This window comes from Balearica regulorum, chromosome 1 (genome assembly GCF_011004875.1).
Source record: "Balearica regulorum gibbericeps isolate bBalReg1 chromosome 1, bBalReg1.pri, whole genome shotgun sequence".
Lineage (NCBI taxonomy): Eukaryota > Metazoa > Chordata > Aves > Gruiformes > Gruidae > Balearica > Balearica regulorum.
Window position 1 is genome coordinate 218403420 of NC_046184.1, and position 24435 is coordinate 218427854.

At 54.3% G+C, this 24435-nt stretch overlaps 3 protein-coding genes across 4 annotated transcripts in view; 1 reads left to right on the forward strand and 2 right to left on the reverse strand.

Annotated features, from left to right (window-relative positions):
• The first annotated feature begins 2135 nt into the window (after positions 1-2135).
• LOC142600197 (erythroblast NAD(P)(+)--arginine ADP-ribosyltransferase-like) lies at positions 2136-3589 on the forward strand. Its single transcript, XM_075742987.1, has 2 exons — positions 2136-2971; positions 3431-3589. The coding sequence occupies exons 1-2, from the start codon at positions 2146-2148 to the stop codon at positions 3511-3513; spliced, it is 909 nt and encodes a 302-aa protein (XP_075599102.1). The 5' UTR covers positions 2136-2145; the 3' UTR covers positions 3514-3589.
• A 1291-nt stretch (positions 3590-4880) lies between these two features.
• On the reverse strand, positions 4881-7507 carry CHRNA10 (cholinergic receptor nicotinic alpha 10 subunit). Its single transcript, XM_075742988.1, has 5 exons — positions 7434-7507; positions 6996-7141; positions 6451-6605; positions 5517-6049; positions 4881-5379 (listed from the first exon to the last, which is right to left on the reverse strand). Exons 1-5 carry the CDS (start codon positions 7492-7494, stop codon positions 4895-4897), a joined length of 1380 nt encoding a protein of 459 aa, XP_075599103.1. The 5' UTR covers positions 7495-7507; the 3' UTR covers positions 4881-4894.
• Positions 7508-9664: 2157 nt separating this feature from the next.
• Positions 9665-24435, reverse strand: part of NUP98 (nucleoporin 98 and 96 precursor) — a 39338-nt gene continuing 24567 nt past the window's right edge. For both annotated transcript variants that reach the window (XM_075742707.1, XM_075742706.1), the window contains exons 21-33: positions 22765-22941; positions 21888-22041; positions 20215-20635; positions 18549-18778; positions 17967-18236; positions 17167-17324; positions 16346-16489; positions 14691-14833; positions 13932-14153; positions 12767-13008; positions 12137-12291; positions 11732-11843; positions 9665-11212 (exon numbers count right to left, since the gene is read on the reverse strand). In XM_075742707.1, the coding sequence (XP_075598822.1) occupies positions 10995-11212; positions 11732-11843; positions 12137-12291; positions 12767-13008; positions 13932-14153; positions 14691-14833; positions 16346-16489; positions 17167-17324; positions 17967-18236; positions 18549-18778; positions 20215-20635; positions 21888-22041; positions 22765-22941 (2646 nt within the window). In that variant the 3' untranslated portion in view covers positions 9665-10994. The remainder of the gene's footprint in view (positions 11213-11731; positions 11844-12136; positions 12292-12766; positions 13009-13931; positions 14154-14690; positions 14834-16345; positions 16490-17166; positions 17325-17966; positions 18237-18548; positions 18779-20214; positions 20636-21887; positions 22042-22764; positions 22942-24435) is intronic.

The following is a 24435-nucleotide window of genomic DNA, read 5'->3' on the forward strand; positions in this document are numbered from 1 at the left end:
GGGCACTGCCCCCCCCCCCCGCCCCCCCCCCCCCCCCCCCGCGGTCTGCGGACAAGCGCAACCGTGCGCATGCGCAAGAGCCAGGGCGCGAAAAGGCTTCCCGAGGAGGCAACACGTACCGCACGTGCCGCAAGAATGGCACGTACGCAGCTGCGATCTGCGCATGAGCGTGGGACCCTCTATAAAGGAGCGCACGTGCTCCAGTAAGTGGCAGGGCTTTTCTCCTTCTTCCTCTTCTCCTCGTGCATCTTCCGGAACCTGCTTCGACAAAACCTGCGACGCTTGGACACCATGGAGGGAGCTAACGGAACATCCCTGGGCTCGGAGTGGTGGTAATTAGACTCGTCCCCGACTTGGTCCCTTCCCCTCTCTACCTCTCTATCTCACTACCTCTCTATTTCTCTACCTCCCTATCTCTCTCTCTTTCTCTCTCTCTCCTTTGCCCTTCCCCGCTCTCCCAGTTGTCTCTTCATATACAGTCCTTATCCCCCTGTTCATAAAAAATAAAGCTGAAAGGTTGTATGACATCTGACCTCGTTTGTGTCTTAATCTCGCTCTTGGGATTGTATCGAACCTTCCCTGATATCGGATCGGGACACCTTGGCCCAGAGCCGCTCGTGCCGGAGCGGGCAGGGACCGGGCTGTCCCCAGCCCTGCTGCCTGCACCCTGCCCTGCCTCCTGCCTTCTAAGCCCCTCCAAAGCCCGGGGGCTGTGGGCTGGGGCTGAAGCGCCGCAGATGCCCCTCGCCTCCGCACCACCTGTGCCACAACCTGCCCCGTCCTCAGCAGCGTGACCGGGGGTCAGTGCAAGCACCGGGCCCCGGATCAGCAGGATCAGAGCTGGGGTCAGGTGCTGCAGGAAAAGGCAGAGCCCCTGCGAGGCGGGACGGCACCCGCACCCAGCTTAAAGCCAAGGCAATTTATCCCACGGGGGGTTCCTGACCGTCCCCCACAGCCACGCTGCAGGGCAGGAGGGGGCAGCGGCTGCTCGGGGGGTGGGAAGGTAAAAATAAGGGGGAGGTGGGGGCTGGATCGGGGCCCCAGCAATCCTGGCCAGGGCTGCTATAAAAAGAACGATCAGCCGATTCTCAGCTCTCCTTCTGGCAGCGGGCGGGTGCCGAGGGGCCGGGTGCCACGGGACCTGGGGTGCAGCACCCCGACCCCAGTGCTGCGGAGGGGTCCCCAGGGGTTTGCTCCCGGTGGGGCACACCGCAGACCTGCAGTTGCCAGGGCCACGGTGCCAGGCGCTGTGGACACCCGCCCGTTGGCAGGGTTTAATGCAAGTCACGGGGTCGGGGTCTGGGCCGGTGATGGGAGGTGTGCCGAGCGGGGTGCCCCTGGCTGGGGATGCAACTGGGGGTGCTTTCGCCCAGCCTGCCCCGCTTCTCTCCGCAGCCCCCTCAAAGGCCCTGCCACCCTCCCCGAGCTGACCCTGCTCTCGCTGCCTCACTGTATGGGGTCTGGCTGGGATGGAGTTAATCTTCCCCACGGCAGCCCCCATAGTGCTGGGCTGTGTATCAGTAGCCAGCAAGATGTTGGTAACACCCAGCGGTTTGGCTACTGCTGAGCAGTGCCGGCACACATCCAGGCGCTCTCTCCAACATTTCTCCCCCTCCCTGGCCACAGCAGTAGCTTGGGGGTGGGCAAGATCTTGGGAGGGCACACAGCCAGGACAGCTGACCCCAACTGACCCAAGAGCTATTCCATACCAGATGATGGCTGCTCAGCAATAAGAAGCTGAGAGACAGGGGGAGGAACTGGGAGCATGCGTGGGTTTTTCTACAATGTTTGTCGTCTGGAGCAACCGCTATGCGTACTGAAGCCCTGCGTCCCAGGAAGTGGCCAGACATCGCCTGCTGATGGGAAGTAGAGAATAATCTTCTGCTCCTGCTTTGCTTCCATGCTTCCAGCCTTTTGCTGTATTAAACTTTATTTTGAGTCACGAGTTTGGGGTTGTTTTTTTCCATGTTATTTTTCTCCCCACCCTGCCCTGCTGAGGAGGGGAGTGATAGAGCAGCTGGGTGGGCACCTGGTGTCCAGCCAAGGTTAAACCACCACACCCACTGCCCCAGCCGCTTGCCGAGGAACCGGCTGCTTCCCTGCCTGTGGCAGCTGGGCACTTCTCCTGGGGAGGCTCTGCCCGCCATGGAGCACCTGGTGCTGGGCTTGGTGCTGCTGTCCCGGACCCTGGACTCTGCCAGCCCCCGGCACCGGCGAGACCTCGACCCTGTCAAGGTGCTGGACATGGCCCCCAGCTCCTTCGATGACCAGTACCAGGGCTGCAGCCGCATGATGGAGGAGGAGCTGCAGGAGCTCAACCAAACTGAGTTCGCCAGCAACAGAGTCTACAATGAGGCCTGGAGTCAAGCCATTGCTGAATGGCAGAGCAAGCAGCACCACGTCTCCCGTGTGCCAGCGCTGCGACTGGAGCATGTGGTCACCCTGCTGGCATACACCCAGGACTCCCCCCTGTACCTGGAGTTCAACGCAGCCGTGCGTGTGGCCGGGCGCTCCCGTGAGGAATACCTGAACACCTTCCACTTCAAGGTGCTGCATTTCCTCCTGAGCGAGGCCCTGCGTATCCTGCGGGACGCCCAGCCCCAAAAATGCCACAACGTCTACCGGGGCGTAGACATTCGCTTCACCGCCCGGCACCACCAATCCATCCGCTTTGGCCAGTTCACCTCCACCTCCCTCCAGAAAGACAAAGCCTGGCAGTTTGGCCAGTTCACCTCCACCTCCCTCTGGAAAGGCAAAGCCTGGCAGTTTGACCAGGGCACCTTCTTCTTGGTGGAGACCTGCTACGGTGTCCTCATCAGGAACTTCTCCGTCTACCCTGATGAGGAGGAGGTCCTCATCCCACCCTTTGAGATCTTCAAGGTCACCAACATCACCCACAATGGGAACAGAACCATCATCCAGCTCCGCTCCCAGGGCGCAAGCAGCACCTACAACTGCGAGTGGGTGAAAGGTGAGTGCCTGTGGGGACGGTCCCTCCCCAACACCGGGGTGTGGGGTGCAGGAATGGGGGTGGCCCCATCCCACCAACTCTGCCAGGAAAGGGGGTCTCGATGGTGGGGAGGGCGAGGGGGGCAGCTTGCCTTTGGACGCGCATCCTTGCACGTCTCCCAGCCGCTCTCCCCTGGGGTTTGCAAAGGGGCCCTTAGCGGCAGAGCACGGCACAGCGTGGCATGGCACAGCGTGGCACGGCTGGGGAGGGGCGAGGAGCGGCACGGTACGTTGCGTGCAGCAGCCGTGCAAACGGTTGGTTTCTTTGGCAGAGAAGAGCTCCAAGAACCAGACATGCGTCTTCAGCGCAGGTGAGCCCAGAGCCCCCCTGCAGCTGGGGAGGGCAGACCCCCGCCGGGACCCCTGCCCCCCTCCCCCCCCGCCAAGGCTACCCTTGACTCCCCCTCTCTGGCACCCCCAGGCAGGAGCATCCATGGGGAACCCCCCTGCCTCTGGGGGTTATTCCTGGCAGCCACGGCCCTGGCAGCTGCCACAGGATCCTGAGCCGAGATGCCACCGCTGCCACGGCACCACGGCGAGGGAAAGGGGTCGGGAACGGGAGCCACCAGCTTCACGGGGCCGACGGGACAGGACGGATCAGCAGGAGGGCTGGGGGTACGAGGACAGCCCCACTACTCAGCCGTGCCATGGTGCCACCGGCCCTGGGACGCCCCGGCAGCCCCAGGACGCCAGCAGAGCCAGGACGAGACCTTTCCCTGGCTCCCACAGGAATAAAGATTTGCTCTGGGACTGGGGTGTCTCCGGGGGATCCTGCGGTTCCCTGGGCTGGGGGCAGCTCAGGGTGGGGGGGCTGCAGCCGGGGTCTTCTCCAGCCCCCTCACATCCCCAGACCTCCCGCATCCAGAGCTTCCCGCAGAGCGATGCCTGCCGCCCGGGTCCTGCTCGAGGTGTCCGGAGGGGTGTGTGTGTCTCCTCCTGGACTCTGTCCCCTGCCTGCAGCCCTTCGCCTCCTCCTCCTCCTCCTCCTCCTCCTCCTGCTCCTCTGGTGCAGGGTGCAGCCATGGGGCCAGGCATCCCCAGGGCAGGGGCAGGGGCAGGGGCAGGGGCAGGGGCAGGGCTGTCCATGGCTCTCCAGCCCCTCGCCAGGCTGGGAGGGAGTCAGGGATGGATCCTGCCCTCTGCGTGCACCAGAGCTGCCTCCTCTCCCTCCCTCCTCACCCCACAGGTGCCCCCCCGGGACGGCACCCCGTGTCTCCCTGCGCCCCCCCACGCTATGTGCAACGTCCCGGGGTCCCCTTGGGCTGTGCCCAACAGCTCTGTGAGACCACCTCCCTCCTTTACCCCACACCCCCCCCCCGCCCCATGTCCCTCCCGTGTCCCCTGGCTGTCGGGGTGGCAGAGGATGCCATCTATCTATCCATCCATCTATCCATCCACATCCACGCAGGGAAAGGCTCTGCCCAGCCCTCCTACCTCTGCACGGCTCCAGATGAGGCTGCAAGGACCGGGCACGGCCCCACGGAGAGAAGGGTCCCACACCGCTTTGCTGCCCACTCCGTGCACACCCCCAGCCCACGCCCGCTGGTGCCGGTAACGCAGCGAAGCCCTGGGACCCCCCCTAATCGCCAGGCAGGAGAGGCAGGAAACACGCTCCAGGGTTTATTTCCAGGGGCGCAGGGTGCAATGGGGGGACGTGGGCACACGCCCTGGTGCAGCTGCCTGGGGGGCCGGGACTCCTCAGCCCTGCAGCCGGGGCAGCCCCAGTGGGGGTGGGGGTCCCGCTGTCGGGCTCCTCTTCCCTGGCTCTGGTGGAGCTCCCACCCTGCAGCTCTGTGGGGAATGGGTCATGGGGCACCCACAGGCACCGCGGTGCTGGGGGGGTTGTGGGCAGTGTGTGAATGGGGGCGGTGGGCCCACAGGGCCGTCAGGCAGCTTTGCCCAGGACCAGCATGCTCATGAGGAAGACCATGAGGAAGAAGACCCACATGAAGAAGCGGTCCATCACCTTAGCCACCTTCTTCCACTCGCCAGTCCGGTGCTGGGCAGCTCGGTGGCGCCGGAAGCAGCCGGCGATGTAGCCGACATTCCTCAGCAGGCCGTTGTGGTGGCACAGGCAGTGGTCCCGGGGGCAGCCCCCTGCCTTAGCGCCCACCTCCCCTTCCTCAGGGCTCTCCCCTGGCACACTGGCATCCCGCCTGCCCACCCACTCGCCCGGTGCCCGCTGGGGGCTCTTGCAGCTCTCGCCCACCTCGTAGACGCAGCAGAGCCGGGCCATGTGGTGGAGGATGAGCCACCTGGCCCAGGGGGGCACAGGCCGGGCCCCCGGGCCGCAGTGGTGGACGTTCATGATGAAGATGGTCAGCGCGGTGGAGGCCGTGATCATGGTCATGGTGGCGATGTAGTACTTCCCTGTGTGGGCAACGGGCCGGGACGCTGCGGCGGAGGGACAGAGACCCGCACACCCCCTCCCTGCACCGCAGCCACCCATGGGTGCTGCCCATCACCCCGGCACAGATGCCCTGGTCCTGGGCGTTGTCGAGGCTCACCGATGAGCGGGACGCTCTCCGAGGGCGGCATGCTCTCTGCCACCAGCAGCTGGAAGACGGTGAGGGCCAGCAGCACCGTCACCCCCAGCGAGACCTTCTCCCCCGAGTCGGCTGGCAGGTAGAAGCCGAGGGGTGCCAGGAAGGAGACCATGATGCAGGGCAGGAGCAGGTTGAAGATGTAGAAGGAGGCACGGCGGCGGAGGAGCAGGGTGTAGGTGACGTCGGGGTAGGGCTCGGAGCAGCAGCCATAGGTGATGACGTTCCTTGTGGCCGGCATGCCCAGCACCTCCCACTCCACGTTCTCCACGAAATCCGTCAGGTCCCCTGTGTCCAGCTGGTTGCGGAGGTCGATCTGGTTCCCGTTATAGGTCCAGGAGCCGAAGGTGAGTCGGCACCTCTGCCCGTCAAAGGGGAAGTAGGAGACGTCCACCTTGCAGGAGCTCTTGGTGATGGCGGGCGAGTCCCACATGATGTGCCCGTCGGAACGCAGCACCACGTTGGTCTCCATTGAGCTGCCGAAGTGGTCGTCGGCGCTGGGGGAGGGACGGCTGTGGGGCCGGGATGGCCCCGAGCCCCACGTGGAGCAAGGGTCTGCGGGGCCAGGGCCGAGCACTTCCCCCAATGCCGTGTCCCCTCCCCGCATCACCCTGCTCCCCGAAGAGGGAGCTTTGTGCACCAGCCGCCCCCATGGTGGCCTATCCCAACCGGCAGGTCGGTGCCAGGCACACCTCGCTGCTGCCAGCCCCCCCTGCACCCCCCAGCCCCCACTTGTCACCCAGTCGGGGCGATCATCTCCCTGTGTCACCCACACCAGGACCTCCCGCTTGTGCAGCTGCGCAGCCCCGAGGTTGCCAATACACCGTGCAGCCCACCCCAGCACCAGCCTGATCCCCCCCAGCTCCAGGAGCAGTGGGGGGGTCTGAGCACAACCCACTTGTTGTAGAGGATGATGTCTGGCCGCCAGACGTAGCTGCTGGGGATGCGGATGCTGTCGATGCCATCGTAGGCGTCCTTGTCCCAGGTGAGGTGGGCGTCGAGCCAGGCCTGGCGGACCCACAGGTAGGAGGTGAGGACCTGGTTCCTCTCGTCCTGCCGAGGGGAGAGGGTGGGCATGGGTCATGGGCCTGGTGGCCTCTGCAAGGGTCCCGAGGGCTGAGCTGCCTTTGAGGGGGCTATGCTGGTTTGGGGGGATTGGAGAGGTCCGAGCTGGTCCGAGGTCATTTTGGGAGGTGGCTGAGCTGGCGTTGAGGGGTCTGAGCTGTGCTGCTTTTGGGCGGTCTGAGCTGTCTTGAGATGGTCTGAGCTGACCTGGAGAAAGCTGAGCTGGTTTTGAGGGGTCTGGGCTGGTTTTGAGGGGTGAGCATCAGCTCTGGGACCCACTGGGGGAGCCTGGCTAAGCAGGGGCCAGGAGTGTGACAGGGACGCTCTCATTTGGCTGGGCTTGGGCTGCCGGTGCCACTGCCATGTCTGTTCACTCACCATGTCGATGATCTGGGAGAGGGTGACCTGGAGGGTGACGTTGAGCGCCCGGTCTGTGTCGTCCACGGGACGCAGGGCGCTGGAGTAGTTGACGAAGAGGTCATGGAGCAGCTTGTAGGCGAACCTACCCTGCGCCCCCTGGCAGCCTGTGGGGACCCAGACGGGGCTGAAGGAGCTGCGGCCGTGAGCGCCAGGGTTGTGGCCAGACCCCTCCCGAGGGATGCCCAGGACCTGGCCGTGGGGACCCACTGGCAGCAGAGCAGGAGGGGGGGAGCACACCGGGACCCCCATCCCTCCTTGCCACCAGCCCGAGCCCCCCATCCCACCGACCCTGTCCCCCAGCTGGAGATGTCGCTGCTCGCGGTGGCTGGGGGACCATCTCCCGCACCCAGGGCTGGGTGGGGGTCAGTGCCCCTCGCCACCCCCTCCGCCACTTACCTGGGGCCAGGAGGCAGCTGGCGAGGCAGAGGGCGAGCAGCGGGCGAGCTCCAGGCTCCATCCCGCCGCGCTCCCGCCCCGCGCAGGTCCCAGGGGACGTGGAGGGGGCCGTGCTGCCTGCAAGTGCCGGGGTGACGTCAGGGCCGGGATAGGGCGGGGGGGCACAGCCTCCCCAGGGACCGACAGTCCCGGTGCAGCGAGCCCTTGGTGGGGGGTAACGGAGAACGACACCCGAGAGGCCCCGGCTGGGACCTGGCAGGGAGCTGGGACGGGGTTTGCATGCAGCCGAGCCCCTTTGGGCCAGGTCAGGGTGCTGAGCCACTGCCAGCAGCGACACGCTGCCTGTTGGCTGCCCACTGGGTGCCCACCAGCTGCCCAAGCCCAGGGAAGGCTTTGCCCACCGGCACCCTGAACCGTCACTCCTGCGAGACCCTCCCAGCCATGCCGGTGGGCAGCCCCTTCTCCGCCTGCTCCAGGGGCCAGGACCACGGTGACAAGGACCAAGCAGTGGGCTGGAGCAGGCAGGGACGAGGTCGCTCCTTGCCGTGTTCTGGAGCTTCTGCCTGTCTGGAGCTGCCAGCAGCTTCAATCCCAGCTGGCAGCTTTGTGCACTGGAAACCACCGTCTTGAGGTGCCTGTGGCCCGGGGGGGCTGCAGGGATGGGGGGTGGTGCTCCCCACAGTCCTGGCCCAGAACAAGCTGGAAATGGAAACCCCGGGGCTGAAAGGGAGACATCGGGCACTGATGCCCACCGAGGCCATGGCAGCAGGTGGTGGGAAAAGCCGAGGGCGGCTGCTGCGGACCCTGGTGTGGAGGGACGGCCGTGCACAGCGAGGGAGATCCCCTTCTCTGGTCTCGGTAAAAGAAGAGGAAGAAAAGGGAAGAGAACAAAACCCCGGGAGGTTAAGGGGAGGCAAAGCAGCAAGTGACAGGGAGGTCCCTGCCACGGGGGTGCTGGAGCATCTGCCCAGCTCCAGCCATGAGGGAGGCCACCGACTCCCGCTCCCCCGGCACCTTTCCCACACCGCTCCCCGGCAGCAGATGCCAAGCAGGGCACTGATCGGTTTTAAGGCCGAAGGTTTTGTTTCCAGGCAGTGAATTATTCATCCTCAGCCCGGCATCCCGGCCACGCTGCCCCTCCGCCCCAGGCAGCAGCTGGGTTTGCAGAGATGCAATTACAATAATGGAAGGAGGCGAAGCCGGCATGACCTGGCTCCCCTGCGGCACGGCACAGCTGGTGTCACATTTAACGTGTGGCGATGCCGGCACCGCAGCACAGCCACCCTGCGTGGGCAAGGAGACACAAACCGCCGCTGCTTTTACAGGAATCCGTGCCCGAGAGCTGGCCTTGGAGTGCGGGTCCCTCCCAGCCCCGTCTCCAGAAGTGACCACCGGGCAGCCGGCATCGCCCCACCTTGGGGAGCAGAGGTCTGGATTTGTGCCCAGACGAGGAGGATATTTATCTGTGGCTTATTTAACCTCTTTTTGAGCACACCCAGAGTTTTCAGCCTGAAAGAAGCCTGTTCCATGCCAGACTTCCCTCAGTCTGCCGTGAAGCTGTGACCTGTCCCATCCCTCCCCTCTTCCCAGAGATCGCCCTTCCGAGGCCACCTCCCCCTCAGCACCGTCCCTGGCCATACGGCCCCCACCACCCCCTCTCCTTCCAAAGGACGTGCTCTGTCACCCCAAGGACCAAGGGGAGACTCACCAGCCCATAGCTCCCCCCATCCTTGAAGACGGGGTGACTTTTTTTATTCCAACCATTCTCGCATCCTTCCAGGGCTCCGAGGGAGCCTCCCCTGGTCGCTATGACCTCGCACGTGGGTTAGCAGCCGAGCAGTGACCGAGGCCAGGTCCCTCACCCTTACAGCCATACCCTGCCAGGCTCAGAGAGCCGGGACACCCGCTCCATGCTCCCTGCCCTCACCCCAAGGCGCATCTTCCTCCCTCTGACCTGCTGCAGGCCAGTCTCACCAGTACAGACCAGCTGCAGTTGACATCCAGTACCTGCTCCCCGCTCCCATTCCCCACTGAGCTCCTTTTTCCGCTGGTTTGCCAGCACCCTTCCTGCTGCTCTTCGCATCCCACAGACCCGGCTTCCCCAGCACCAGCCCTGCATACTCCAGTCGTGGTGGTGCCACCACCCCAGCCAGCCCAAACCACCCCGGGGGAAAACCCAAGGGAGATGGGAAACTGAAATCTTACTTAAAAAGCAAAGGAAACAGTAGGAATACTATAAACATTTTATTTATTGTTTTCAAAAAGACAGGAAAATAATCTAGATCATTTATAATTTTTTTTTTTTTTAATAAAAACCTTTACATAATTCTCATGCATAAAGACCTTCCGAAGCAGCACCGGGCAGCCAGGAACCGCTGGACACCACGAGCAGCGGCTGCCTGTGGCAGGAAGTGCTGCAGCAACCCTGATGTCAGGGCAGAGCAATAGACAGCTTTTCTTCTTCCAAAAATAGTCGGTTTCTAAACGCAGCAGGAGTAAAGACTGTACACACCAGAGCACACCGACACGGGCGGCTGCTCACTCGCGGGAGGGTCATAGGCCAGATGGCAGCTCCGCGTGATGTCAGCTACGCAGCTAACACGGCGCGCACCAGTCGAGGGGCTGCCCAGGCACTCACGCGTGTGGCAGCGCGTGCCCCTACCTACGCAGGCGGCCGTCCGGCAGTGACGAGGCAGCCCGGCCGCTCTGCTCCTCGGGCAGCCAACCTCTTCTGGCAGCTCTGCTGTCAGTGCAGAATTTGCCCCCTCGCGTCAGAAGCCCAGAGTCCTGGAATGCGGCAACTATTAAGAGAAGCTCCTTGCCAGGCTGCGCGTGGGCCCCGGGTGACGCCTGTCCTCAGAGCCCTGCACAGCGTGGAGCTGGCCGTAAGGCACACGCAGAGGTGCCGCCTCCCTTCTCCCCAGTCGGGGAAGGAGCTTGTTTTGCTTTTGGAGATGGAGGACGGAGAAATGAGAGAAACAACACATTCGCAGGTCTCCAAACTAGCAAGAGAATGCAGGAAAAGACACTTCTGAACTTAGTTTCTTCTCCCCCCCCACCCACTGAGCAAACTTCTAACATAAAGCCCCAGTTAAAGCTTGTCCACCGTCAGTTTGGGTGCCAGAGGTTCATTGGTTTACCAAGCGCAGTCCCAGCAAAGCGGGAGTCTGCGGAAAACCGCTTTTTCCCCCATGGAAAACTGTCCCGGAACTTGCTTCACCATCCTCTGCACTGCAATGAAAGGGGTGAAAAGGATCTGCCAGGAGACAAAGCCCACACCGTGCCCCCCTCCACAGGTACAATCTCACCTGCAGACAGGTTCGGCAAGAGGCGCTTTATTGATTCTAGGAAAACGTGGTGTGGTTGAGGGTGCCAGCCAGCAAGGTCCAACCAGTCTCAATCCTCCCCCAGGTTACAAAAATTCCTGCGTTAGCCCACACACTAAAGCTGTTTTACACCTCTATGGAAAAACCTGCGTGGCTGGAGAGGTGGTTCGCCCTCAGAAGAGGGGTAAGGGTTAACAAACGGTAAAAACCGTCCATCGGTGGAAGGGATCCTTCCTCAATGAGTCACAACTGTCAGCTCCCGAAGGTAAGACTGGGTGAGGCTGCGGAGCTCCTCCAAGGCATAGTCCTCCGGCATAGGCAGCCGTCCGATGTGGGGAGCGAGCAGGCGAAGCGGGACGCGCTGCAGGTCAGGCGTGGAGTCAGAGATGGGCTCTGGGGCATGCTGCAGGCTGAGGACCACCCGCAGCAGGTTAGCGATGCGCTTGGCCATATCTGGAAAGAGGGAAAAAAAGAGGAGTGTTTCTGTGTGCCCCGGAGCGGGAGCTAGCACACAAGAGCACTCGAGCTCACCCTGCGGACGGTGAACTCGAACTGGGACTCAACAGGAGATTCTGGAGCAAAGGGTTGGTGGAACCACTTCAGCTCCAGCAGTGAATCTCCTCTCTCCAAACAGACTTCCTCTGCCAGTGTAATCAAAATTTGGCCTTATTCCTTAGCCCAGACTGTTTTCTGCAGTATGCTCATGCTTTATTTGGCACTGTAAAACTCAGTATCGACAAGAATTTACAGCTAATCAAGAGGCCAGATACTGGGTGCCACATCAACCAGGCAACAGGAACTGCCTGAAATGGCGACCAAGTACAGTAACTCCTGGAGCAACACGCGGCTCAGCCTGCCGACCACAGCCTTCCTTCTCAGCAGTGCCGAGGCACAGACACAGCCCAGCCCAGCCTAGTACCGGCCGGCACACTGGCTTTCCCAGTGGGCTGCTAGATATTGACGTCATCTTACCCGACTGAGCCAGGCGGTCCTTCGCGTTGTGGCACTGGATCTGATCTATCCTGTTGCACAGTGACGTCACTTTGGTATGTAACCGCTCCAGCTCGTAGGTGGAACAATCCAGCTGAAAGCAAGCAAGCGAGTCACGCTCCGAGTCACCCACAGCCTCTCTAACTGTGAATTTTATTCCTTCTTATCTCACTGTCATGCTCCACAGAACGTGTCTGCAGGGCAGAGCCCATGTCTTATTTTGACAGTATCTACCAAATCTCTCTGTATTTTCAGAGATGCACCATATTCTGTTTGCTAGTGCCTGCCAAAGGGAAACACTAACATTAGCACTACACAGTAAAAGGCTATTCTAAAAGTGAGCTTTCAAACTGTAGGAAAAAGCTCACAATTGTTTTAGTTTGTTACCTGCTGAATCCTATCAAGCATCTCGATAACACGGATGTAATCTAGGTACACCAGCCCCGCCATCTCCCAGTCCTGGATGAGTGCACTGCGCTCTGGAGGGGCAAGATCTTCCAGGAATCCTTTCAGGTACTTGTAGTTTTCGTTAATAATAGCATCTGAAGAGAACAAGCATGTTAGTAACAGAGCAGAGGTGTTTCTCACAAGTCAGGAACACTGTTAAAGAAAAAGCTATTAACAGACTGTACTCTGTCAGTTTTGTAATTCTGTGATGCTACCAGTCATGGCCTGAAACACTTACTTGATTTATGACCTACAGAAAGGCAAGTCTAAGGCTACCCCATTTCCTAGAGCAGGGACACCTGCAGGACTGGGGCTCCAGGAATGCTCCCTCTGGCACAAAAGGTGGATGCACAGGTGGTTAAGCACTACCCTTCTCGTGTGTTTGCAGAACCATCATGTCAGGTATCAAGCGAGTGCTGTTTTGAAACAGCCAGCCGCTCTCTACTGACCCTGTTGCTACAAACACAGCCCTACTCCTTCACATTACTGAACACCCGATGACTTCGGTTCCCTCTGGGTTTGTGTGCTGCTCAAAAGCCAGAATGACAAAAGTCAGGGAAGCAGACTGACCTGAGGCCAAGTGCCTGACAACCAGCTTGTGACACTCGTTCCAGTGCCCAGCCTTGAACAAGAAGAGGGCTTCTTTATGCTTGTCACCCTCCATCCTTGCTCGAACTGCCTTTGCTTCGTGAATCCACTCCGGGGGGACGCAGAGCCTTCGTGTCAGAAAAGTCTCCTTGGCCCAAGATTCCGGTGTCTCCGAGAGGACGCAGTGCCGATTTAAGAGTTCACGCACTGCCTTCTCCCGTATGCTGGGGGAAGAGAGGGCGAGGCGTTAGTCCAACAAGCAATCCTTCATATCACATCATCACAAGGCACGCTTCAATACAAGGAGCCGAGGACCGAACGAGGCAGCAGAGAATTGCATTAATACTTCTTGGCGATGGCACAGGCACTGGCATAACAGACGGCAAAAGCCAGCCTCGCTGGGTCTTAAACAGTCTCACCGCAGGATATTAGAAAAATTCTAAAATCAGTTGAATTCCTTCAGTGCAGGTTAACCACTAAGAAAGAAGCCATTGCTAGTGTTTTGTACCACTTAAATGTTTTTTAAACTCACAACATTTAAGTATGATCCAGGCCCCTAAAAGTAATACACAGGCTCTCTTTGAAGTCATCGGCTGGAAAAAAATGCTATTGCAATGCATTAATGGTAGCTGTACCCATGAACAGCAAGACACGCCTTTCCACAAAAGAGGTATTATTTACAAGTTTAAGACAATATTTTGTTAAATCTGTACTTCACAACAGAAGCCAAACATGCATTTGGGTGATTCCCAAGCTCTCCTTACAAACACCCTTGCTTCTGTTCGGTTCCAACGGGAAGTTACAATGGTTTGCATTAATAATGTTTTCAGGACAAATTCTGGAACGCAGTAAGCGTGCTGAGCCACCGCCCAGATACCCAGCTCCAGGCTGTCACGGTGACTAACGAGATCTGTTCTGTAGCACAGTTCATGAGTTACAGTCATTACAATACAATGCTATTTAACACCTAACAAGACATTTAACTAAGCAGAATTATTCATGGCACTTTGTCATCTCAGCTCACAATTTTTACAAGTGCATGAAGTTCTCCAGCTGTGCAGAGAAGCCACAATAATTCCGGTACCCATAGCAGGTCTACAAAACAGACAACACATTATTTTCAAGGCAAAAAAGGTCTTTTACTCACTGTGTGTCAGGCTCGTGCAGCAGTATAAAAACGGCCCATTCCCAAAGCCCTTCGCTTTCGAGCTGGGCAGCGTAGCTAGTATTCAGCACCCCTCGACTCTGCTTGAATAGATGGGTATAGTTCAGGGTTCTGAGCACTTCCCACAGGTGCCAGCTGAGACGGTAGTCCAGAGGGTCAGATGTTACGCTCCTGGGATCAAGGAGCTGGTCAAGATCATAGTGCCTGCAGGGAAAGATATTTGCAACATAAACAGCTAATTGTGTCCATGTAACAAAATCAGAAATCAGTGCTGCTTAGTTCCTTCATCCACTCCAATTATTCCATGTATGTGATTTACATGGGGGTGGGTTTTTAGTTTGTTTTTTTTTAAAAAAAGGAAAAAGATAGGAGCAACTTAAAATCCTTTTGCTCTTCTTTCGAGTCTGCATCCAGACTGTCACAACCTTTTCTTTTGTACGTGCTCCTCCTGCAGAATTCTCAATGCCTTCAAAAGAGACAACTATGGTGAGGCACGATTACCGCACTGTTCAGACACAGAAAATGCATAAGAAAAACCCCCACAATTGTGTTCCAAAGCTTGACTTTCATCATCTATACCCTCACCACATCCTGTAAGGGTGTGCATGCAAGGCAGATTTCTGACTACTGTAAGTGGTTCAGTAAACACTGAAGCTGATTTCACACCCCTGGTTTGGGAATTCAACGTCACTGACTGATCAAGGTTTTTCTAAATAGTTCTTGAACTATTTACTCATTTACCTGTCACTGTAGAGCTTTAACAAATGGAAACAGACATCTCTCAGAGGTCTTCCTGCATTATCATCTTCTTCAATTACACAGCCAGAATCTTCTAGGTAAGGAGGCAGAGGACAGCAGGCATATTTTTCACACTCTGGTGTGTTCTAAAGAAATAGTTTTAACAGTAAGTTTAAAGATAGCACTCTGAACAAAATTGCACTCCAAACTCCACACAGCTCAGCAGGCTCACGAGCATGCTTTCTGCCTCAAAGTAGAAGGTACACCCTACTGCACCCGCAGTTAAAACTTACACAGCACCTATACGTGAACACAACTAAAAAGAAAAAACCTAACCCCAAAATGCTTAATCACATCTCACACGGAGCTCTTAAAAGCCAGTGTGTGGGGTACAGTCTGTTCTCACACACATGCAGCCTGTATTCCTCAATGTTTTTATAGCTGGAAAAACACACGTGACTCGATGGCATGAAAGACGGCGCATCCCTGCGAGCCACCTCTCCCTCCACCAAGCTTGCACAGCCAAGCGAGCGGCACTGAACGCACCGAGTTGACAAGACCGATTTTACAGGGCACTGAACTGCAGAAGTGCTGTCTTTCATACCATTTAACCAACCCAGGTCACCAAAATCCTCCTGACACGTTCACTGCTGGTGAAAACACCAGCTCTGGGTTCAGAGGAGCATTTCATGTCCTGCTGGTTTTCCAGTTATCAGCCCTCTGACATGAAGTTCTGGAAACGAGCTGTATCTACTTTTCCTCCACACCATCGAGTTGCAGTGAGACCACCCCCACGTTCTAACCTAGTAGCATTACCTGAAGTTCAATCTATGATAAAACCAAAGCTTAGCGTTCTGAAGCGATGAACATGTGACAGTGACGTACTACAAAGCTAACACTAGAAGTTCCTGCAGCGTTAAGCACACATCAGTCAGAAGTTACTAGATGTGACGCTGTGCTCAGGCTCAGGCCTACGGACCAAGGGCGAAACCATCTTTAGTTAAACGATTAAACACTTTTCTCAATGGACCCCTTGGTCTTTCTGTACACAAAGGCTGAGAGCTCTGCAGCCACAGACAAGGCTTTGCATAATGCATGCAGCCACGCACTGCCTGTAGGACAGCTTCCACGTTTGCTGTGGAAACAGCGAGTGTTAACAGGGCACACGGTTTGGCAAAGACTATTTTAGAAGTCAGGCAGTTGAGTATTAACATCACATTGGGAAAGCAGGTTGGCTGCCTGGCTCAAACAGCCTTTTTCCTGCTGCTGGCCACTACCTATCTTCCTGATTACGTCAATCGCCTGGAAACACTTTATCAGTGGGAGATAGGCTTCAAATAAGTCACTACCAGGACACCCTAAAGAGCAGGTCCAAAGCTTCTCAAGCTACTAGAATTACCAACAAGTTCCACCCCAGTGCTCTATTCCCATTCCAGAGGGAGAAGTTCGCTCCTATCTGAGCAAACTGCTGCAAAACCTCATCATTAAAGCTGGTGAAGGAACCCGATGTTGGGACAACTGAAATAACGAACCCATATGCAATTCCACACTCAGCACCTCCGCAGCAATACTTGACAGCTCACAGAATTCTCAGTGCAGTGTTGGACAGTCAAAGGTACCAAGACAGACTTCCCTTCACCCAGGCGTGACTGACCTACCTGAAATGCCAACTCGTACATGGCAAGCGCCTTGGAAATAGAAGATGTTGGAGGAAGCAGGTACCAGAGGTGGACAGCCATGCAACGCTTCCAGTCCAGCAGGGAGCACACATTGATACTTATTCTCTCTGATAACTGCCACACCTAGAGAATAACATTATGAAGTTAAGTCAAACTTATCACACAATGGTCGGTACACACCAGGCATGCAACAGCGTGAGGTTGCATTAGTAAAAAACCCAACAGGTCAATACGTTGTACTCCTTTCCTGCTGCATACCACATGGTGTGGTTGAGTGTTACAGCTGAAACCTACTGCTGTCACAGAACCACGGACTGGTGGGGGCTGGCAGGGACCTCTGGAGATCATCTAGTCCAACCCCCTGCCAGAGCAGGATCACCCAGAGCAGGTCGCACAGGATGGCGTCCAGGCGGGTTTGGAATCTCTCCAGAGAAGGAGACTCCACAACCTCTCTGGGCAGCCTGTCCCAGGGCTCGGTCACCCGCAGAGGGAAGAAGTTTTTCCTCACGGTCAGGTGGAACTTCCTGTGGTCCAGTTTGTGCCCGTTGCCCCTTGTCCTGTCGCTGGGCACCACTGAGAAGAGTCTGGCCCCTTCCTCTTGACACCCACCCTTTAGATATTGGTGGGTTGTTGATCAGATCCCCTCTCAGTCTTCTCCAGGCTAAAGAGTAAACAGACCCAGCTCTCTCAGTCCTTCCTTGTACGAGAGATGCTCCTGTCCCCTCATCATCCTTCTCTGCAGAGCTGCTTCCCAGCAGGTCAACCCCTAAACTGTCAAGTACGATGACAAAACAACTTACAGGCTTTCCTGCAAGCAGGGCAAAGATCCGCAGTCTCTCTTCCTGGATGAAGCAGTCTGCCTGCAACCTGTGCCAGTCCACCAGCTGCATGGTGAGGAGGTCCCGCACGGGCTGGCTACCTGCCAGCTGGGAGAGGAGCAGAGCAAGCCTGTGGTCACCTGCAACGGGAGACACCACCACATCAGGCGAATCCCCCTGCCTACCAGGGCCACAGCTACCTGCTTCCGAGTTGCGGGGCGCTTTCGTGAGCCTACAGCAGAGCACTTGGGTGGGTTTTGTGCACAATTTCTTATGAAATAAACCGCTCCATAAATACATACCAGAATAGGGGCTCGGGGGAGAAGACAAAGGAATGGGACGGACAGACTCCCCCCAAAGGAGACAAACAAATAGAAAAGTTTTAAGATTTGAGCTGACATAAAAGATCAAGATGAAACTAGCCATTAGGCTCTGAAAATACTCATTTTGAAAATGAATGTAAAGTGCTTAACAGAAGCTCAATTAAAAATAACTAATTAAAAAAACCTTTCAAAGGAGACAGTATGCAAAACAAAACAGTTCCAAATGCAATACAGCATCACCTCTTAACTCCAGGAGAGCTGAGAAGTTAAGCCAGTGTAAGTATGGGCAGGAACTCAAGCAGCAAGTAAACCAGCAGGCGCCCACCTCGATCACTGCTGACGTGGGGAAACTCCCAACTCAGAGCAGGCAGTTACTCACTATCAGCTCTCAGTTTAAATTCTCTTTCTGTGTCTCCCTTACTCCTCCCCGCAAAAAGCTGAGAGATTTAAGCATCTTACCCGACTGCTGTGCCAGCCTGCAAGCTTCACCAATTCTCTTCCCAGTGAGGCAGCTGAAGACAGCCTCTACGTGATTACCATGTCGGGACAGAGAGACTTCCTCCTCAATTCGTTCTGCAGCGGTCTCCGACAGCCAGCGAGAGAAGGCTTTCCTGCGCTCCAGGGCTAGGATGTACTCACTGGGTTCCTCCAAGCTGGCCTCTAACTCTTTCAGGTTCCCCCAAATCGCTTCGCATAAAGTCCATGTCAAGCACCAGTGCTTCACAACAGCTGTCAGGACAGAGTTATTCCATCATCAGGAGTAAAAACATACAGAAGGATATTTAGAGAAGGCTCATGTTAGATTATAAGAATAACCTCGTAGTGTATCTTAAAGGATATCCCACTGTTACGAGCTGATGCAGGAAGTCAGCTAGCTCCCCAAATGCAATCAAACCATGTTTATGCTTTCAGAAAGCAAGCACAGTCAATTTTTCTGCTTTATTCATATTTCACTGCTCTGATGCAACCTGAAATTAATCTGAACTGGACCGTTTTCCAGATTCACTATCGCCATTGTGAAAAGAATTATTCCATACTCACTTTCTGCCACAGCGGGATCCTCAGATGCGTTCCTAACCCAGTCAGCGTAGTCGTGAATAGCAGAAACTCCTGGGTTGGGCGCTAGAAGAGGACAGTGCTCATCCATATGGACAGTGCTGTGTTTCAGCTTTATCTCTAGAGGGATGAGGTACAGCTGTTTGTCTTTGTCCATCTTCCGTTGTTCTAAGCTCAGCTTCTCCACGTGAACCTTGAATGAGGATTCTGAGAGTCTGGAGGGAAAAAGATGATAAAAACAGGTAGCAATGTTCTGAATCATTCCCTGTGGAAGTGAACTGCGCCCATCACGGAGCAGCTGCATCATGCAGCTTGTCCTGATTTTAACATAAAGACAGTAAGACATATGATCCAAAGTCAACAGGTAGGTTCAAAGAACCTCATTACACAGTTTGGGATTCAGAACCAGACTTTGGCAAATAAATGTCACCAAACTGGGTGCTTCCAGCTCCCAAAAGGCCATTAGCATGCCTTACCATACCCCAGTGTGTTCTGTGTGAGCACCTCGTTATCTCAATCAGATACACTGGAGAACATCAACCAAACAATGGTTGGCATGGAAGACTTAAAGGGTAGAACATCCAGCTATATTCCAGTCAAGTTACACAGTCCAGGAAAGGTCTGTATACAGCTTTAGATACAAGCAGAAGTCTAAGGCATCTGAATTCCAAAGCTAAACAAGAAATATCTTAGGTAGTGCAGGCAGATTTCCTCAGGGGGATTCAACAGCAGATTAGAAGCTTCCTGGACAACAATTCTGAACTTTCTCTTTAACCTTTTTGCTGGATGACAGTGCTACTTAATTGTTAAAAAAATAACTACTCTTACTAGGATATTCCAGTTCTTTGAGATACAGATTTTTGTAAAATAGCACCCTGAAGGAAGTCTCAATGACTAACACGATCTTGCACCATTTCTGCATATCAGGAGGAGTATTAAGCTGAATTTCAAAAGGTATCGACCTACAATCAAGATTCTTTCAAATACTGTCCTGGTTTCAGCTGAGAGGATTGATTTTTCTTCATAGTAGCTAGTGTGGGGATATGTTTCGGATTTGTGCTGGAGACGGCATTGATAATATAGAGATGTTTTTGTTCTATGGACTTATTGTTGAGCAGTGTTTACACGGGGCCAAGGCTTTTTCTGCTTCTTGCGCTGCCCTGCCAGCGGGATGGCTGGGGGTGGACAAGAAGTTGGGAGGAGACACAGACAGGACAGGTGACCCAAACTGACCAAAGGGATATTCCATACTATATGACATCATGCTCAGTTTATAAGGAGCTTGGGGGGAGGGGGGGGGGGGGGGGGCGGCGGCATTCAGAGCAATGGCGTTTGTCTTCCCAAGTAACCGTTACGCGTGATAGAGCCCTGCTTTCCTGGAGATGGCTGAACACCTGCCTGCCCACAGGAAGTGGTGAATGAATTCCTTGCTTTGCTTTGCTGGTGCGCGCGGCTTTTGCTTTACCTATTAAACTGTCTTTATCTCAACCCACGAGTTTTCTCACTCTAACTCTTCCAATTCTCTCCCCCATCCCGATGGGGGGGGAGTGAACGAGCAGCTGCATGGTGCTCAGCTGCCAGCTGGGGTAAAACCACGACAAATACGAAGAGAGAGTACGTCAGAACCATCCTGAAGGAAACCACTACTCACGATTTTGGAGCAACAGGAGTTGGCAGGAATCCGTATTCCACAGACTCACATTGAGGATCTTCCATTTCACTTGATCCACTTAACTGATCTCCACAATTGACAAGTGTCCAGTTGGGTCCCCAACCAACACGAAACGAGCGCCCCATGAAGAGTGCCATATCCATCAGTAGCTTCCCTTTTCCATAGGTGACAGACTTTTCCAGAGGCACAAGCCCCTGCTGCCTGCGGACACCAACTGTTTTCATCTGCACCTCAGGCACTGACGGAGGTACAGAGAAGGCAGACGCTAACGGAGAAGTTGCCGACCAAAGGGCAGCAGAAGGGGGACTGCTCGAAGTCCTTGGTCCCTTGAAATCTTGCAGAGCAGCACTTGGTGGCTGGAAAATTACATTAGCGAATTTGGATTGCAGCAGCCCACCAACTAGAGGGAAGAAGCAGGAGGAAGGTTTAAGTGAACGAGGTACTCTTTTCAGCAGTACCTTTCTGATACTTTAAAGGTATTTCAGTACTTCTTGAGCAGCCAGCAAAAACATTTGCCGTGGTTTGTGATGATAACACATAGCTAAGCGGGGTTATTTACAGTACTGAGAACTGCAAACCCCGATTTGCGTTATCCAAACTAAAGCACATGGTATTATACCAAGAACAGTACACACACTCCAAAATTTGGAATTTCCAAAGAAGTCACTGATTTAACAGACATTGTCATAGTGAGACCATCAGAACAGTGGCATCTCACAGAGAAAGCAGGCACCAACAGCTATTAACAGAAACAGGGCTGAAGCTGTTCCCACAGAAATGTCTCAGGTCTGCCCATGTGCTTCAGAGGAAGCAACCCCACGCTTGCTGTCAGAGATGTTATCCCTGCTGAAATCCCCAGTTAGGGGATGTACTGGGTGTAAATGGTACAGTTTTGGCTGCGGGGGTGGTCTCAGAGAAGAGGCCAGGGTCTGCACTGTGCCGGACACAACTAGTGTCCACAACAGATCCACCATCATAGCTCGGCCCATCGGTGGAGTTTATGACACCTCTGAACCAATCTGCAAAGCTGGGGGTACCTGAGATCTTACACAGCAGAAAATGCCACCCAGGCAGGAAAAAAAAAGTGAAAACAGTAGTGCCAGCACCAAGATCAGAGAAGGAGGTGGCACCAGAGCAGCTATTCCCCTTGCAGCCCTCAGGCTCATGCTGGAGGGCTCATGCTGGAGCCAGGAAAAAAAAACAAGGAGGAAAGGAGAGGAACTGCTATGGACTGGCCACAATCCCCTCTGGGGTGGGGAGGGGTAGAGGAGTTGGGAATGAAGGAGAGAAGTCGAGCATGAGAAAGGCGAGGGAGTAGGAAAAGTGTTGTTTTCATCTGTCTTTGTTTCTCACTACTCAAACCTAGTTAACTGGCAATAAATTAATTTTACTCAAGTCAAGCCTGCTCACCAGTAACTGTCACAGGCAAAACAATCTCCCCGTTTTTCTCAAACCATGAGCTTTTTTCCTCCCATTTTCTATGCCCCATCCCGTTGAGGAGGAGGAGTGAGAGTGGGTATCTGGCTGCTGGCCAAAGCTGACCCACCACAGCACACAACTGTCTTGCCATATGCTCAGCCAGGGATAGGATTTTGCCTGTTAACACTAGAATTAAACTCTTTCTTCACGCAATATGTGGTTTCTCACGATACCTGAGTATCTTTTCTGTCCTTGTGATTTTGAAATAGGGAGCCTCGGAGAACAGATCTCCTGAGAAGTATCCGTTTTTACAGGTTGCTTCCCAGGATAATGATCCAGGATCAAATCTAGGTCATCTTCATCAGCAAGCAAGGAAGCTTTCATAATCTAAAAAGGTGAGAAATCAAGCCTGCATTAAGAATCACTCTCACAGCAGCAGCTATCTAATCAGCTCCTTTCCCACCCAAAATAACTTCTACATGTTGCACATGACCAAACAATAGACTCATGCTGCAAATATTTCAAGTAACATTGAAGGCACACAGTTCAGAACTGAAAGCAAGCTTGTCAGTTGATGATAAACTCATACAAGCTCCTAGTTAAATCAGTGTCACAGTCCTTGTTAGGATGGGGGTGAAGTCCTAAAATAATCATGTTTTCTTAGATCTTAGCTCTGTGTATTTGTTTTTCAGCTTAAGTAATAACCTCAGGACTCTTTTTTCCTTACAAATTAAGATAGAAACCCTATCCTTTCACCAAACAAATAAATCCACCACCACCAAAACCCAATTCAAGACCAGCTATCCTGTTACCTTGTTTACCACAAACTGGGCCCATGGCAGTCCTGCCTCCCTACTGCCCACATTTTGAAATCTGGAAATCTGAATTCTAGCCCTAAGAGGATTTTCATTTCTGCATTAAGCTTTTCATGTCTATAAAGGTTTACCACAGAAATACGTAAGAACGTGTAAGTTTTAATCACGCTATAGGTGTGATGTATTGTTTATTACAAACTGGTATATAAGTACACTTGGGGAGGCAAACGGAGAAGTTAATGAGAGTAATTGCACAATCCTTGCTTTCGGAGAGGGGGAATTGCAAGACACTCACCTGCAGGACATGGGGGTTAATACCCAGGGTTGACGCAATGTGAGTCGAAGCAGGCACTACCTCCTGCTCTTCCATCATGTTATTGCCTTCAGCGGGCTCCTGGGGAGGCTCCTGGGTGATATCTGCCATATCGCTGTCGAGTTCCACAACCCTGCCCAGCTGCTCCACTTCTGGGGTCTGTGGACACAGGCAGAGGCCACATCAGATAACAACAGATTGCAACATTTCGCAGAAAGAGTATTTAATAGTTTCAACAATCACCTGCAAATGAAGCGGAGTACTCCCTTGCTTGTGTCAAGACTCCACATTAAGTTTAGAGATGAATATATATAACCTATTCCCGTTTTCTTCAGAGTTGTAACATACGAGTGCAAGTTAAAGCGAAGGAGAAGTCATGGTTTAGTGATGTCCTCCTGAAGTTTACCAAGTGCTGCCATTCACCGTTTAAGAAACTACTCTTCAGCTTTCCATCTTTCATGCGACCAACCAAAAGGAAGAGAGTTTTGCACATCCTGTCTTTCTCCCCTTCTCCCTCAAAATGCTGTCACACGAAGAAAAGTTTCTGGTGCCTAAGTTCAGCCTGGAACATTTTAGATGACTGAGGAATCAGTTTACAAGTAGTGATTCTCCAGCATTAATGTGTGGTACCACTGGTGGTTGGTGAGCAGGAGTCACTGTAATACCTGCTCCCCAGCTGTGATGTAGCACAAATTAAAACCACAGAGTCTATATTGTACAACGAACTTAATAGAAGGTGTAAGCGGACACGAGCCCCTTCAAGATAACGTAAGACTGGGGCACAGGGGGGTGTGCGCACACATGTGTCTAATTACCCCCTTTTTTTTTTAAGCCAGGACACAACTGTCATTGGACTGGAAAGTTGTAGGGTTTTCCCAATGATATTCTACTTAGTGCTAGCACATCAGCAATTAGAAAGTTAAATACAGTGGTTCTCTTTGAATCTGCAGCTACATTTGTCATCTCTACTGCTAGTCCAAAGCAGGAGGAAGAGTTAATTTTATGATTTTTCGGAGGGCAATCACATGGCACCCCCTTTGTGATGAGCCCGAGGTGACGTCCACAGACCATCAATCACTTAAGACAACATAGACTCACGCTCCAGGCAGGGCCAGGACATCAGAAATTAACTCTGACCACTGCCACTGCCTCTAGTTCTGCCCCACTTGCTGACTGTGGTGACAGTCTGTGCCACGCTAGCTGAATGGCCTTCAGGCAGTTCCCGGGGGGGCTCTAACCCCAAACCTGGGCTCCAGTGCACTGGTTTTGCTCCAGTCTAACCATCCTCGGTGGCTTAATCCGAGTGTCCTGTGAAAGATTGATGCTTACAGCTTACACATGCAGACTGCTGAAGCAATGCTCTGGAGCGACGCATATATATGAGGAAGGAAACTGTGGCAGTGCACTGGAAATCATGCTCAGGAATTTAAGAGCATATTCAAATGGCTACTGCTTAGCTCATTAGAATCAGGCAAGAAATGCGATGAAGGTTATCAGATGAGGCAGATAAAATGAGCCAAGGGGGTCTGTAAAGATAGAACTTAATGGCAGACATGGGAAGAGCCTTCGCCAGTGGTATCTGAGTATACGGAACAGATTTACAAGTCAAATATGGTTACAAACACAAAAGTTTCACTACTCCCTTCATTGTGC

Excerpts from the sequence above, each read along its gene's own strand:
- LOC142600197 (XM_075742987.1), top strand. The coding sequence starts at position 2,146 with ATGGAGCACCTGGTGCTGGGCTTGGTGCTGCTGTCCCGGACCCTGGAC. Across the intron at positions 2,972-3,430 it reads CAACTGCGAGTGGGTGAAAG|GCAGGAGCATCCATGGGGAA; the intron begins GTGAGTGCCTGT and ends TGGCACCCCCAG.
- CHRNA10 (XM_075742988.1), bottom strand. The coding sequence starts at position 7,494 with ATGGAGCCTGGAGCTCGCCCGCTGCTCGCCCTCTGCCTCGCCAGCTGC. Across the intron at positions 6,050-6,450 it reads GACATCATCCTCTACAACAA|CGCCGACGACCACTTCGGCA; the intron begins GTGGGTTGTGCT and ends TCCCTCCCCCAG. Across the intron at positions 5,380-5,516 it reads GGAGAGCGTCCCGCTCATCG|GGAAGTACTACATCGCCACC; the intron begins GTGAGCCTCGAC and ends TTGCCCACACAG.